The 16,907-nt window shown below is 30.6% G+C and overlaps 1 protein-coding gene across 14 annotated transcripts in view; it reads right to left on the reverse strand.

Moving 5' to 3' along the window:
* Window positions 1-6,200: 6,200 nt before the first annotated feature.
* The window catches only part of LOC145181064 (ras-specific guanine nucleotide-releasing factor RalGPS2-like), a 42,453-nt gene continuing 31,746 nt past the window's right edge, over window positions 6,201-16,907 (reverse strand). For 9 of the 14 annotated variants that reach the window (XM_090099714.1, XM_090099715.1, XM_090099713.1 and 6 more), the window contains 18 exons: window positions 16,453-16,541; window positions 16,246-16,330; window positions 13,606-13,698; window positions 13,364-13,431; window positions 11,988-12,043; window positions 11,276-11,355; window positions 11,104-11,152; window positions 10,895-10,985; window positions 10,702-10,787; window positions 10,427-10,613; window positions 10,276-10,317; window positions 9,657-9,736; window positions 9,354-9,408; window positions 7,631-7,695; window positions 7,475-7,521; window positions 7,214-7,312; window positions 6,696-6,887; window positions 6,201-6,595 (listed from right to left, as the gene is read on the reverse strand). In XM_090099714.1, coding sequence (XP_089955840.1) covers window positions 6,539-6,595; window positions 6,696-6,887; window positions 7,214-7,312; window positions 7,475-7,521; window positions 7,631-7,695; window positions 9,354-9,408; window positions 9,657-9,736; window positions 10,276-10,317; window positions 10,427-10,613; window positions 10,702-10,787; window positions 10,895-10,985; window positions 11,104-11,152; window positions 11,276-11,355; window positions 11,988-12,043; window positions 13,364-13,431; window positions 13,606-13,698; window positions 16,246-16,330; window positions 16,453-16,541 — 1,521 coding nt within the window. In that variant the 3' untranslated portion in view covers window positions 6,201-6,538. Of the gene's footprint in view, window positions 6,596-6,695; window positions 6,888-7,213; window positions 7,313-7,474; window positions 7,522-7,630; window positions 7,696-9,353; window positions 9,409-9,656; window positions 9,737-10,275; window positions 10,318-10,426; window positions 10,614-10,701; window positions 10,788-10,894; window positions 10,986-11,103; window positions 11,153-11,275; window positions 11,356-11,987; window positions 12,044-13,363; window positions 13,432-13,605; window positions 13,699-16,245; window positions 16,336-16,452; window positions 16,542-16,907 lie in introns of all 14 variants that reach the window. The other 5 variants (XM_090099710.1, XM_090099706.1, XM_090099708.1 and 2 more) reach the window with 1 other exon arrangement.

Genomic DNA, 16,907 nt, shown 5'->3' on the forward strand with positions numbered 1-16,907 from the left:
TTCAGAAACTGAAAGCTTAAACAGTAACCTATATGTGAGAACAGATGGGAATAGCACTATCACTTCAGACATGGATTTCAACTCTCATAAAATCATCAACATGGCAGAACCGACAAATGCTCATGATGCTGCCACCAAATATTACGTTGACAATCACGTGACAGGTGGGACTGGAACGGTAGTTGGATCTTCAGATTTGGATTTAAATTTTCACAAAGCCATCAATTTGAACGAGCCGACAACTCTTCATGATGCCGCGACAAAAAATTATGTGGATGTGAGCACGAGTCTTTGCGTGAAAACAAATGGATCTAGTACGATCACTGGAGATATAGATTTGAATTCTCACAAACTGATCAACGTGACTGATCCGACTAATTTAAAAGACGCTGCGACAAAGGGGTATGTAGACACGAAAGTCACTTACAATAATATTTCATACATAGACATTAACATGACATCGCACAAAATCGTCAACATGGCTGATCCGACCAGTTCGCAAGATGCTGCTACTAAAAACTATGTGGACACTCATGTGACAGGTGGTACTGGAACGACAGTAGGAACAGCAGATTTAGATTTGAATTCCCACAAATTGATCAACGTGACTGATCCGACAAGTGTGCAAGACGGAGCGACGAAAAACTATGTGGACGTCTTGTCACAAAAATCCAACTTTTTAGGAATGATACCAGGATCTGGATTCACCAGTTTAGGATTAAAATCGCAAACTATAGCTGCTGGATTACCAGATGCGGCTACAGTTTTCAGCTACTCTGACGGTCCTGGAGTTTTGAGAAGGCTATGGTTGGCTTTTTATGGCACTGTCACAGGAGGATTAAGCGTTCCTGGAAATGTTTTTCTTAGAATTCATGCAGACGGAGAAATTGGAGTTGGAAATTATTCAGTAGCCACAGATGCTGTAGGTGCAGACCAAGCTGCTCTTGCTTGTGACTTGCTCTTCTCTCCTCTCGGGGGACCGTATTATGCCAACTCTTTACAAGGTTGCAATGTATACAGCAACACTTCCTTAGGAGGATATTTCACACTTGACATGCCGTTTAAAACAAGCATTGAAATAAAATTAAACAACAAAACGGCTTCACCCATCACTTACTGGATTCAGCCCTTCATCACCACACTCTCAACCATCCCCACCTACTTGCCGTTTTACAAGTTATACTGTAGAACGTTTAGGTATTTCAACACCACTTACGGAAATGAATATGTACTGATCAATACTCCAGGTAAAGGAAATGGCGTTTTTCTGAAAGGCATCAGAGCACACATCATTGGAGCCTCTGGAAACTGGTGGGAATCCAGAGTGAGAATGTATGATGGAAATTTACCCCCTGGAAATGGAACTGTGCTCAGTCCATGGACTCCTTATAACGGTAGCAATTACACTTCCTTTCCTGGGTATGATGAAGGTAGCAAATGCATCTTCTCCTCGTCTGGCTTGGAAGATTTTTACTTGTCCTCATGGAACGGCTCAAACGTAACCTCCTTCAACAACGAGTCAACTGGATTACTCTATCAATCCAACGCTTCCATTGGCTCTACCACCACCATCTCCTTCTACAGAAATTTCGGAAAAGCAGACTCCATGCCTAGCGTTGCACCTGGAAGAAGACTCGTCGTCACACTCAACTCTGGCGACGCTCAAGTCGGTCAATCTGGAAGCTTTTACCTTTTACTTGGACAAGTCTATTATTACGCGTGATCATTACACACTAGTAGTAGGAAAATGCCGGTTCTGGCGCATTTTTATTATCTTACTATTTTTTTACAGAATAAAGGAGCTCGATCTGTAGGTAAGGCCTAAAAAAATTTGAGTTAAGAAAAATAAATTCCCATTATAATAAAAAATGGAGAGCATCATTAGAAATATAGATCATATTGAATATGTTATGGAGAAGAGCATTGAGGAATTTAGCGACTACCTGGGGGAGTATATGGAATTCAAGCCTGATGGATATAAGAAAGAAATAGATAGGTTGGAGTTGCTCATTGCTAGATCAAATGTTTACCTTATGAAATTGATGGATATAAAAAAATCGTGTTGCAACGCTATCATCATAAAGAAAATGCTTATGGATCTTATAGTTTATATACATAATGACCTTATTAGATATGAATTGGAGAAGGAGTTAGGTGAATATCTTTTCTATTTAAAGAAAGCAATAGAAGGTATTAATGATGAAGACTCATGTGCTCCTGCGGCTTAAAGCATTTTATAATTTTTCAAATTATAAAATATAGTATATCATGAAAATTTTTTAGGCATCTGTAGTTCCTTCATTTGTCTTGTTCTTGTTGCAGTTGAGTAATGGAAAAAGGTGTTTATATTTTTCTTTTCGCGCCTGCATAATTCTTCGTCTTTCTAGGTGTTCTTTTTCTTCTTGTGCAAGTTTTAAGGAGTATCTAATGTCTGATAAATAAAATATATTCATAATCATAGAGTCTAATTCTTTAGGTGTATATTTTTTTCTAGACTCCTCAAGATGTGAGCTATTTTTAAAGTGATTATTTCTGTTTGTTTTTGCGTCAAAGACTTTAACTGAAAAGGATTCTGAACTCATTTTAGTTAGAAAAAAAATTTATTTATATCATTTTTTAAAAATAGTATGAAATGGGTTTTGTATATATCTTATTATAGCAAGAAAAAAATGATTTAAATAAAACATTTTTCTTAATAAAAGAAAAAGGAAATGAATTACATTACAATTGATAATTTTGATGAGAGCAAATTGATGGTAGGTGAAGTTTATGCTGCCACTAAACCAGTCGCATATCAAAAAGTGCCATTAAAATATTCATATCCAACTGAAGAGGGTCCTCTTTTAATACGTACGCCCATATTATTTTCGTATGGTGTGTGCGAAAATAAGGATCCAGCGACACAAAAACTGACTGGATATTCCATGCCTTTTGTATGCTTTGATGTAAAAAAGGGAAGGACTCCAGAAGACGAAAAGTTTATCAGCATGATGGAAAAGATTACTTTGTTTATCAGAGGTGAAGTGGATACATTATCAGCTAAACTAAAAAAGGGAGGAAGAAAAAAGCAAATCAATTCGGAGGAATTGAGTCTATTAAAATACAAGCCTGACCATCCTGAAGCAGCTCCCGTATTCTATGCCAAAATGTTTGTAAAGAAAGATAAACAAGATGAATTGCTCATTACTTCTGTATTTTATAGAAAGAAGACAAATCTCGATATAAAAAATGGAGTTAAAGGAGAGCGCAACAATAAAAATTTAGTCCTCTCTTCTGGGCATGAGTTTCTTAATCAAAGATGTTATGCGATTGGAGCACTTAAAATTGAGGGAGTGTATATCGGTCCTTCGATTATATCCATTCAAGTCAAATTGGTAGAAGGCGTCATCGTAAAATTAGCTTCCATCTCTCATTCGAGTATTATAGCCGAAGATATGAATCTAAGTGTCAAAGAATCGGATGACGATGCTTAACTTACTATATAGCAATATGAAATAACGTATATATATGTTATTTCATGTCATGCTTTTCTAAATTTAGTTCTATAATGATCAAAAAAAAATCTCATTAAAATTTCATGATATACTTTCATCATGAAATTACACATCTAAAAAACACAACATCTTTTAGATTATGAGATTTGTTTCATCAACGATTTACTACATGACGGTTCTGGCGCATGATAAGAAAATTATTCTGCTTCAATCCTAGCTTAGCATGAAATGCGCCAGAACCGGCCTTTTTCTACTACTCAAATGGATTCAAGTATATCTTCACTCTTATTGTTTCTCTACATGGTCAGAAACTGAACCTATTAGCAAGTAGTATTAACCTTTCTCTAAAAGATTATTTGCAGAAATGATTAAAAGCAAAAACCAATATTGTGAGCTACATTTCATGAAACACAACAGGCATTTAACATCCTGTTACCTCGGCTTACCATCCAATTAGCAATTGCCTTGAAGAAAGGCTGAGCCAAACAACTAAGAATGCAATCATAAAGGTTTTAAATAAAAATGGTAAAAGTGTACGTACACAAATTTTTGTTTATTATAAAGTAGAATTAGATCAGAACTTAGATTAGTTTTCAACTAAAGAAATTTAAAGAAAAGAAATTTAAAAAATTAAAATGACGTTTCAAAAGCAAACATAAAATAGCAGCCATAAACAAAAACCATATAAATGGCACTGATCTCAAAATAGTGTTGGATCTTTTGAAGCCAGTCTTGGCCTCCCAAGATGGCAGTGGAATTAACGAACGGTTATATTAAAATTAAAACTGATGATAATCAAGTTTTATATCATAAGCTCAAATATCTATTCTTTTGTTTATTGTAAGATTTTCTTTTAAATTATATTTTATTTAAATTAGATAAATTTTGTTTGTTCAGCAGTAGTGAAGAAAAAGTATTTGTTTGCTTGTGCCGAAATCTCAAATTTCAAATAATTGCTATATAATTTATGTGCCTTTAGTTCTTAACTACCCAATGCTTGTGTGGTAAAAGGTTAATAACACAACTGCATGGTAGGCAGCTGAGTTTCTTTTTAAGATAAAATATTTTTTATGCATTAGTTTTTCAGATAGATACTACAAAATTGTAAATGCTGCATGAACTATTAGCTAACAAAGTTATTTGGCTGTATGGAATTTTTATATATAAATACTTGATATATGAATATCATATCATATCATATATCATATAATAAAAATATTTTTCATTGGTTTTTGAATAGGATAAGCTTTATTAATTGCTATTAAGCTTTTTTCCAGTTAGTTCGGCAGTTTGTTCTTTATCCAGGTGATAAAAATTTTTGCATAGTTTTTTGAAATAAGTTTAGTGAAAATAAATGGTTACCAGTTATCAGTTGAGTCAAACCTATGAGAAGTTTGTTCATTAAATATTTCTACATTTAATAATTTATGAACAAAGTTATGATTTTTTTTTAAAGACATTTTTACATGTGCATTTACATCTTGAACTAGGAGTGATTATCCCTAAACTTTAAGGGATAATTAACATTTAAAGATATGAATTTTTATGTATCATACGTTTTTTGATAAAATACATAATGTATGTTATCAAAAAATTCCCTTAATAATTTTTAAAGTCGTTTTGAATAAAAGTCAAAAACAATTGGCTCGATTATTGAGAGCTGGAATATTACAAAAAATAATATACAAATAAAAAATATATGATATTAGAAAAATTGTATTTTGCATTTAATATTCTTATTAAATATTATATCCATTAATTACATTCATGTACTAAATAATCCTAGAAGGAACCCCTGAATTGTGTGTACTCACAGCACTCAGCTAATAGTTCATGCAGCAGGTACATATCTAGTAACTTGCTACAAAAATTGAAAATATAAAATTCGTCAAAATAGTATGTAGATGCCACTGCTGCTTACCATGCAGTTATATTATCAACCTTCTAGCACACTGCATTAGGTGACTAAGAACTAAAAGATACATAAATTACACATAAATATTGATTTATTCGTAAATTGCACTTAAAAATTTTATCGAATATTTTGATTTTTAACATTTAAATTAATAATCTCTTTGATTTTTTTAAAAATCATTTGATTTCTTAAAACTTTTTAAAAGTTTATTTCATAGTCTAGTTTTTCTTTCAAAACTCTGTTTAAATATATTTTCTTTCATATTTCTGTAAACCTAATAAAATGTTCAACAGTCACCGCTAAGAGAGCTTTGATCGCCGCCATCTTGGAAGACCAGTTTTGGCTTCAACTTTTTTTGAAGAAAAAAAACAAAAAAACAATAGTATACGCTCTTCAGTAACATTTTGAGATCAGTGTTTAAATGGTTGTCTAATTTTTTTTTTTCGGGTTGTTCATCGAAAATGTTACGCTTTTTTTGACGTCATAATAAATTTGCAATAATTAAAGTTGATAGCGTGATTATGCATTGGACAATTAAAATATGAATCACGTGTTTTGTTTTTCAAGAAATAGTCTTTAAAAACAACACGGGATAATTATGGATAAGGCTCTTATTAGATTGACTAGATTGTCTTTTGCCAAATCTGTCGAAAAAAAAATCAACTTGATAAATTTTTTGGGATTAAACATTTGGGATAAATATTTCGTTAAAAAAAAAAAAATACAGTTTTGGGGTAAAGTTTGTCATACCTGATGCTGGAGAAAACAAAGCTCAGAAAAAAAACAACACATTTTTATAAACAAATAGAATATCTCTTTAAGAAAGAACATTATTTACATGGACCTACAAAAGTATTTCTTTTTAGTATCCAATGCGCGTGTTTCACACGCGTAACAACAAAAAACATTAAACGGTAAAGAAACTTTTGCAGCGAAATTGAGGCCGAGAAAAATAATACATTGTATTTACATAAAAATTTTACGGTATATCACCGACATATTTCTTTAAATATTCGAATATTGTAACAAAACTACAACTAAATATATATTATGGCTGAAACAACAGCTTATTAGAGTCTATAAATCTCTTTAAGATCATCTTTTCTTACCGAAGAATGATAGGTAAATGTCATAAAGGTGTGTCACCACCCTCATCTGAATCATCGAATGTAATTAGATTCTGAGGCTGAAGAAGATAAACAACGCGTTAAAATCAAATATGTATTGAGTCATAACAAAGTTTAAGTGTTAGAGGAGAAACGAAAATAGTAAGATAAAATAACTACCTTGTCTAACTGCACACCATCTGCTGCTTCGCGTAAACATTTACACCATAGAAAACAGTTTTGTTTTGAACCCGCTTGAAAACGATAAACATTGTTACCACTGTCATCTGTAAGCTCAAACGTGTCATCAGAACTAACGGGAAATACGGTAGATCCATGCAGTGATACAACTTTGTATGGCTCAGTACGAAACTAAATTGAATGAAAACAATCATATGGTCATTTGTTTACGAATGTTTACACCATCTTGGATTTTTCGACCAAATACAGTGTTAATTTAATAAGTGAATGCTTAACGAACAAATTTTAATGATTCCAGAATAAACCATCAAAACATGAATTGGATCAACTATAGCATTGACATCTCCAATGCTTTTCGAGAATATCAGATAATTTTTGCTGCAAATACTGTACTGTTTATTAAACTTGGAAAAACGGACATTATTGCAACGAAGATTTTGTCTGTTGGAGTTTATTAAGGTTTGTGTTCCCGAAAATAACAAAAAGGTTTTTCTTACGTTGCTTCTTTCCCGTCCGCCAAAACCTCGATATTTTGGTAAGAAGTAAACAAGACATGAATACGTGATTCCAACCCAATAACGCTGCCAGCTTGATACCTGATAGCGTGCAAAAAAATGAGGAAAGAGATCATTTCCACACCATAAAAATACACTGCTATAAACTAAAGAGACTTCCTTAGACTTTGTTCCGATTTTAAAAATCTTTGCGACTACAACGATATTTATAATGGGTATAAAAAAAATGAGGCATTTGATTACCTTGGGTTTAACTCCATTCTTTAAACAAGCCCTTCTTTTCAGAAAACCTAAAAATAATTTGTTTTATAAAAATAATTTGTGTTGTAAAAGAGCATTAAAAATAAGTAACAGAACTTTATTTTATTTTTCAATATATATGAAAAACAAGTTTAGTACCTTGTAACTTGAAGTATAAATTCGGTATTTGAGGCGACAACCCTTCTCCTTCTATAGGATCTGGACTATAATGTAGGCAAAAGAAGGTCTATTTAGTTGATGCAGCATATTAAATAATGATCAACATTTTTAATATACAACACATCAGGGGCGGGTTAATTTGTCTGGCAGATTTATTTACTGAAGCGATTTTTTTGATTTAAGTGAAATGATTTGTCTGGTGTTCCTTCTGGTGCTCATAATGTATTGATAACAAATTTGTGTATTGATAATAACCGGATGGTTGATTTAAGAATACTGACAGCCATTGATATGTATGTAAGCTCACCATTTTATGGTAATCATACATCATTTCTCAGCTTATGCTCAAAATGTTTAATAGAATTTTCATCTAAATAAAAACTTGCTAGTAGTGTTTGTGGCTACACATTCTACACTTAAGAGATGATTAAGTTAAAGAGGAAGCTACACAATTGCAATAATTTTGTTTCATCTGGCTTTCTTAACCTTCTTACTCTTTCGACAGAGTACTACAAAAGAGCTCAGTGCTACTACTGAATGTCTGATCACTGAACTGAACCACATAAATAGAACCAATTCTAAATTTGTTGTTTTGTTTGAGGAAAACAATATAAAATATCAAATTTAAAAAAGCTGCAATTTTTTGCTCCAGGTAAAAAAAGTTTGAAGCAAAAAACTTTTTTTCCTGGAGTGAAAAAAAAGTTTGCAGATAAATTCTCTTTTAAATATGAAACATCCTATGATTCTACCTTTACCACTAAACGAATAACTCAAAAAACTGATCAGAATATGATGAACCAGAATTTCTTGGATCCTTTTGCTACAATTGACATTTTAACTATTTCCTATAAACCTATGAATGGTAATTTATAGAAGACCATGTTTACAAAACTTTATTGCTTTTACATGAAAATGACTGTTCACAATCTCACTTCTAATACAGTGAGACCTTGACAACTTTGAGAAGTTATCTAGCCTTGAGGATGCGATCAGTAAATTCAATGGAAAATTATAATGCATGTTTTTGTTCAAAGCATTATTTAAAAGGATTTACAGCAACAAAACTTTATTAGAAATGTTTCTGTACCTAAACAAACATACTTTTCTCTTATATAATAATAATAAAAAAAATCTTTTTAGCATTATTCAAAATGTTTTGTGGCTCATCACTATCTGGAAATAGAGAATATTGGCTCTGCTGCTTTTTCTTTGGGTTGAAATAATCTGCTGAGTGGTGTTAGATTCTGGAAAGAACTTGTCAGCTAGACAATAATTCAAATACTTTAATTCATACCCAATAATTTGTTTGCTAACATCATTTACACTCTTGTAACTTGTAAACCTTATTTATGAATCATGCTATTTGGCCAAAACATTTACTGCATCAATTATGTTGGTGTATCTTAAGTCCACTCTTATAAATGGGTTAAAGGAAAAAAGTTTGAGTAAAGAGTTTACAGATCAACATTTACATTGTAGAAAGGTATACTTAATTATTCAACAATATATTGCTTTGCCCCAAGTGTCTCTTCAGCTTATGTGCTTTGCAAATTTTTACAGGCCTCTGTAAGGTTTGCAACCAACATCTTTAAAAACCTAAACCTGCCCCTGTACAAATAATTTATTACGTATTACAAAATGGCTAGGTGATAATTAATTGCAATCATCTTTATGAATAAAATTTATCAAAAATATGATTTACCTTTGAATTATTGGATGAACTTCAGGCTCATCACGGTCTATATCTGAGTCATAACCTAAACATTTGGGATAAATATTATTTGTAAAGATTCTGCAATTAAAAAAGTATAACTAAGAGAACTAAAAATGGGGGAATTGACTTCCAAAAATACCATCATTTTATCTTCCAAAAATGCTAAAGTAAAACATTTCACTGAATTCAATTTTCTTTAATTTGTAATGTTGTGGAGTTTATTGAACTTTTGTATATTTTTTTGTGCACAGCAAAACAATATAAAAACACAATTTAAAAAATTATATGCACCATTAACATCTGATTTCTTATCCTCAACTAAGCTATCATCAACTAAATTGTACCGTGAACCATTAGACAGATCAGAAGAGCTAAAAAAATATATTTAAATACAAATATGTAAAAAATAAATATATTCACAATCATTTACACAATACTAATAACAAAAAAAAACATCATCAAGTCAAATCTAATTATCTTGTGGATCATACTTAAGTAAAGAAAGTTCCGTACAATAATTACAAAATATGAAGTTAACCCACTGTAACCCCTCTGTTTTGTTAGGCTAAAATTTATTTTAAGCTACATATAAATAAATTTTTTATTCTATTTGTGCATTAAATTGTTTTATCATTAAAAAATTATAACAAATAACAAATAAAAATTGCAACAAAATAATAAAATTATAATCTTGTAAAAGTTTAGTTAAATTTTATTCCCACAAAAAATATATAAACCTTCTAAGTTAAGAGAACAGATAGTGATGATTGGTACAATCTAACTGAAATTGACTCCCTTCTCTAATATATACAAGAGTATACTTTTTAACTAAACCCCTTCCCTCTTACCTGCATATGTACTTTGTGCATAGCCCTTATGTACATTAGAAAAATAAGTAAATAAAACTCACACCGGGGCCTCCACCGTAGAAAGAGCTGCTAAAAATTGTTGACTATAAAAAAAAAAATATATTCACATAAAACTTAATTAAAAAAAAAACAAAAAAACAAAAACTGTAGTTTAAATTATTTATTTCATGCTCAGAATTGAGAATTTTTTACCTATTTCCTAAACTTTTAGCTTTTCTATGACCAGGAATGAACTTTTTATTAGGAGATGGAGAGCGAAAGGGAAGATTGAGACTTGATGACTTTGGATTAAGTCCAACTCGCTGTTCATTGCTCAAGTGTGAACTTAAAGACCGACCAACAGCCACTTTTGGAAACAGACACTGATGCTCATCTGATTCTATCAAGTATTTGAAAGTAGTAGTTATAGCAACACAATTTTAAATAAGTATAATGGTAAATATAATGAAAAAGGCATGGATTGTTACCTGAATATATTTCTTTTCTTGAATTATGACTATCATTTTTATTTTCTTGTAATGGCTTTGGTATTGGTTCAATTTGTAAAGACAATCTAGAGTAGATAGTAAATTATTTGTAATACCTTCTAGTAAATTACTCAATAATAATAAGGTATGATACAAGTCAAGAGAAACTACTTTGGAATGAAAATACCCATACTTGTAATTATCATCCTCCATAAACTTTTGCAGTTCATCTATATATTTGACAGAGTTCAGATAATTAACTATGTAACTTATTTCTTTTATATCTAAAACAAGAAAAGAAGTTATAAAACACTTTTTAAAACAATATATAAAACTTTTATAAAACACTTTTTGAAAATTTTATTTTGTACTTTGATATACAAAATTTTTTTAAAAACTTACCATAACGTGATTGTTGAAAGTCAGCTATCTTTCGAAGTATTTCGTTCATCTAAATTTTTTTGGAAAACTTTAGAGATTTGGTAAAAGATAATATCTCAAAAAAATGAAGATCCTACTTCTACTATTTTTTCTACAAAAGACATAAAGAAAAAAGGGAAAAAAATAGGCATACTTTATTAGATCTTTGATAATCAAGACCACCAGTGCTTGGATGAATTGTATTTATGTATGTTAAATCGGTTAAATACATTCCTAAAGAAAAAATATAATAACGATAAGATTAAAAATCACTGAATTTTTAAAATATTTAAAAAATTCTCTTTTAAAACCACTATTGCTATCAACCTTTTCACTGCTGGCAGCTATAGGAGCCAGCAGTTTTGTTGGATTTTATTATTAATAAAACCGATTTGAATTAATCATGTTTGATATCATTTTAAAGGGTTAAGAATGCAGTTTGCTAAATAGTTTGTCTTTTACATTAAAAGTGTGTGAATAAAAATCATGTCTAAAAATATGTCTTTAATATATATTAGTTTCAATAAAATCTGCTCACTGGCAGTGAAAGGCTTAATATCCAACAAGCATGCAAATTTTAGAAAATCTAAGAGTTTACCCTTAAAATTAAATCCCTTATCTCTTACCCAACAATGAGAAAAGAATCTAACAAGTTTTCACGAGCTTAAAAAGGGTGTATTTTAAATTCTTTATAAATAAAAACACGCCCTTCTAAGCACAGTCAATTGCTATACAGCCAATTTAATAATTCCATTGAGAGGTTTTATCCAAAAAATGCGGGAACAGTAAAACATTTACAACTTACAAAATCTAAACAAAACAATCAAACAAAAAATCTAAACAAAAAGGTTGAAGATATTTCATACCTAAGTATGGTATACATGGTAGTTTTGCTGAGTCTAAATATAATCTGAATTTTTCTCTATAAAAAAAAAAATGATGTCATTTTTTTCCTATTAAATCTTAATAACTCAACAACTTGGCTAAAACAAAACAAAACAAAACAAAACAAATAATAATAATATTAATAATAATAATAATAATAATAATAATAATAATAATAATATTAAATGAGGTCATAAATGATAAATGACATCATATATTATGGATTGAGGTCTGACCTATTATAAAGTTCTAAGGAATTTTTCTGTGAGTATACAGAAATACTATGGAACTTTGATGAAAGAAGTTATTAATAGAAGCTTTGAAACAGATGTTGTTAGGAAATGAAATAAAACACATAATGAACAAATCTTTATCTCCATAATAGATAATAGTATAAAACTTTTAAAAAAAGAAATTTTGCCAGACTTGAAAAAATAAAGTATATACATTTATAATTACACACACACACACACACACACACACACACACACACACACACACACACACACACACACACACACACACACACACACACACACACACACACACACACACACACACACACACACACACACACACACACACACACACACACACACACACACACACACACACACACACACACACACACACACACACACACACACACACACACACACACACACACACACACACACACACACACACACACACACACACACACACACACACACACACACACACACACACACACACACACACACACACACACACACACACACACACACACACACACACACACACACACACACACACACACACACACACACACACACACACACACACACACACACACACACACACACACACACACACACACACACACACACACACACACACACACACACACACACACACACACACACACACACACACACACACACACACACACACACACACACACACACACACACACACACACACACACACACACACACACACACACACACACACACACACACACACACACACACACACACACACACACACACACACACACACACACACACACACACACACACACACACACACACACACACACACACACACACACACACACACACACACACACACACACACACACACACACACACACACACACACACACACACACACACACACACACACACACACACACACACACACACACACACACACACACACACACACACACACACACACACACACACACACACACATATACACATACATACACACATATACAGAAAAAACAGTGCACACAAATACATTACAACATTAAGAAACAGGTAACAAGGAAAATCAAAAAATTATGTAGAAAGAAAAAAATTTAACAAACCTATTGTTATCTTCAGAGACAAGTTCACTTAACTTATCCAGTTTTTCTTTATCACGTTTTGGCATTAGCTATTAAAAATTCAAAGAAAGAGAAAACTTATAAAATTCAAGTTACACATTTTATAAAATGTAAAATATATTCATCATACAGATTAATGAATATATTTTGTATTTTATGAAATGTGTAACAAATGATTGATGTAATAAAAGTTGATAAAATATTTAAAGGAAAAATCAACATACATTCCATGTTTTAGTAAGTCTATATATAGGTGTAGAATTCAAACCAGATACAACAGCTTTGAGGCAATTCAAACTGTTCAAATCAAGTAGTTTCTACAGAAAATATATGCTTTAAATACTTTAACATGTAAACACAAAATAATTTAGGTATTTAAGTACAAAAATAAAATAGAACTATAAGTAAGCAAAGGAAAAACACAAGATGATAATGGTTATTTTTTATTATGATTGTATATTCAGCATAAAGAGGGTTTTCATTCAAAGGAAATCTTGAAAATGTTTGAACATGATCATCTGTTTTTAATGTCAGAATGATTAATCAGCATGTCTTCCACAAAGATATCATATAGGTCAATTTTTCACAAAAAGAAAGAGAAAATGTTACCATTAGATCTAAACTTACAAATCAAAAGTAGGGGTTGTTCCTAGGAAATTGCTGGGAAAAATAAAACTGATAATTCCTACTACCCAGGTGAACATTATCCAGGATCCAAGAAAAAACACTTCAGTTTTCCTGTCAACCTTTCGCAATTACTTGGCCTTTTTGCAAATCAAAAGTTAGGTTTGGTTATTTGTTTTCTTTTTTAATTTTGATTGAATCTTAACACAGCATGTTTTAAAAAAGAATTAACGGTAAAATGTTAATAAAACTTCTATGGTTTAGTGTCATTTTGATCTCTAGGAAATAGAAGTGCAATCTAGAGATTGCCCTAAATTATTAATATTATGCAAAGGCAGACTAAAAAGACATTTAGAAAAAGCTCCTTAATTTATTTAAAAAAAAAAAAAGAAAAAGAAGAGCCACCAAACAGAAAACATTTTATTTAATCAAATTTGGATTCTATTATGAGTAAAATGTCATTTGGTTAAAGATTAGCTCATTATGCAGTGGTAGACAGGTTTTGTATAAAAAGATTAACAAAGTCTGTTCAAACTTAAGCTCTGAGAAAAATAAAGTTTGTAAATTGGAGAAAAAGTCTAACTTTCCCCTAAAACTCAAACAAATGTCATAAAACTCATCTACCAATATTATAACAGTTGGAAAAAAACAAAAATAAAGATCTATAAACAAGTAAAGAAAATTCAAATTAAGTGTAGATTTAGTGGTAGATTATTGAATTCTTGGATTAGAAAGAATAAAAGGATTAAGATCTTTGTCTTAAACTACTGACTAAAAATTTAGATTTGTTAAATAAAAAAACTGCTTGCTGATGTAGTGATGTGTTGATTCTGTAATAGAAAAAATGAGCAATGACTACTGCTGAATATCAACTTTGTTTTTGCTTCAACTAAACATAAAATGGCTGAAAGTCTCTAACACTTAGCTCAAAGTAATAACACTTGGGTTTCTAACTTTAAAGACCTCAATCAACTAAAACATGAAGAAAGAGAGTCAATTAACAGTCTCATAATATCAAAACTACCATAGTCAGAGTATTTAGATCACCAAAAGAAACAATTATTAAATCTGCAAGTACCTTTATTGAATAAAATTATAGAAAAAAAATATTTATGTAAGTTGCATGCATTAAAGCAAAAAATAAACAATCTGATTTTCTTATTTTTATTAGCAAATTCTCATAGTAATTCAAAACACTGCTGCTTTTCAGTATAATTATATTCCATCTTTGCAGTGTAATTCTAAAAGGTCTGCAAAATGCTGGTCTACAGTTACCAAATCTCCTTCATCTTCTTCATCTGATAAAAATCACTTAGGCAGTTATTTTAAGATTTCTGAAAAGATAGTAGTTAGTAGTAACAAATCTGATCAACATGGTGGATGTTCAATTAAATTGTATTTTATTTGCTAAATTTTGTCCTTGTTATAACACTTTTGCATTTTTATGAAAAGCTAGTTATATTTTTTGTCCACAAAGGATTTTCAACAAATTTTGCAGCACCTACTTATCCAAGTCTTGTCCATATTTATGAAATGACACAGAACAATTTGCTTTTAACTCAGTCTTTATTGAATCTATACACTACTTTTTCAAACAACTTTTTCATATCAAATTCTTCATATAAAAATGTCTCTCTTTGTCAACTAAGACAACTAAGGTTTCAACAATTTTGTTTAAAATCACTTGGATCATCAAAAACATGCATTTGCTTAATAATGAACCTGTCAAAACAAAAAATTTGATTGCTGCATAATATACATTTTTTATGTGTAGACAATTAAAAAAAAAAGTTTAAACTTGTAAATAACAAATTAACTGACAGGTAAAAATAATATTTTTGCAAGTTCCGCAAAACATTTTTCATACAGCAATTGAAATGTCTCACAAATAGTTTCTTCTACTTTAGAGAAGAAATTTAACCCCCTCTTTTTTATCCTCATAGAATTTTCAGATTTATTTTTATCCTACAGCAATTTAACATATTACTATGTATACAACTTTAATTGATAAAAAAATACCTTGCACAACCCTAGTGTAACAATAGTGCAGACCATGAAAGGTATTTATTTCAACTAATACACTCAATTTTTAAATTAGCATACATTTGTATTTCTCAATTAACAGCAACATTTCGTGCCAAACAAAATATTATAGCTGCATTTTTAAATAAACAAAAGGATTTCGATTAAATGTTGAATTTGGGGGGGGGGGGGGGCGGGGAAAACGTTTTTAAGAATACCTTTCCAACTTTTATAAAATGTGCTATTTTCTCAGCTCTGTTCTTCGCAGTGTTAGAGCTTAGAATTTCTCTTGTAATCCAGAAGCTAACCTTAAATATAATTGAGGATAATTAAAAACCTTTGTTAGAAACCATATTTTAAAAAACTGCAAAAAAACACAAACTTTTTTCAATTATAAAACAAACAAAAAAAAGACAAGATGCTACCTTACATGGTTAAACCTTTTAGTATAATTAACGACATTGGGACAGTAGTCATACTTTGATTTGGACGTCCACTTGCAACTTGTTAACTCCTGAAATTCCAAATTTAAAAACAATAGCAAAGAACTTTAGTGAGAATGATGAATGAGATTTAAAAAGAAGCAACAACTCAAGATCATATTTTAAAAATATTACTATAATTGTGGAAATAAAGAAATTATCCTTCTTTAAAAATTCAATCAATGCAGATTTAAGAGAATAAGATTACATATAGCAAGCAAGGTCTAAAAAAATTGTTAGAAACTTCTTTTTTCTACTTTTGATAAACTGTAACTTTTATGAGTTTGAAAATTTAAACAGGAAACTGTTATATATTCATACACTTATTTTTACATATTCATATTTATAGTTATATATTCACATATTTATTTCTACATATTACAAATTAATTTTATCAA

Source organism: Hydra viridissima, unplaced genomic scaffold (assembly GCF_058129835.1).
Source record: "Hydra viridissima isolate aposymbiotic clone 2 unplaced genomic scaffold, HvirCarnegie_v1 scaffold_10, whole genome shotgun sequence".
NCBI classification, from domain to species: Eukaryota; Metazoa; Cnidaria; class Hydrozoa; order Anthoathecata; family Hydridae; genus Hydra; species Hydra viridissima.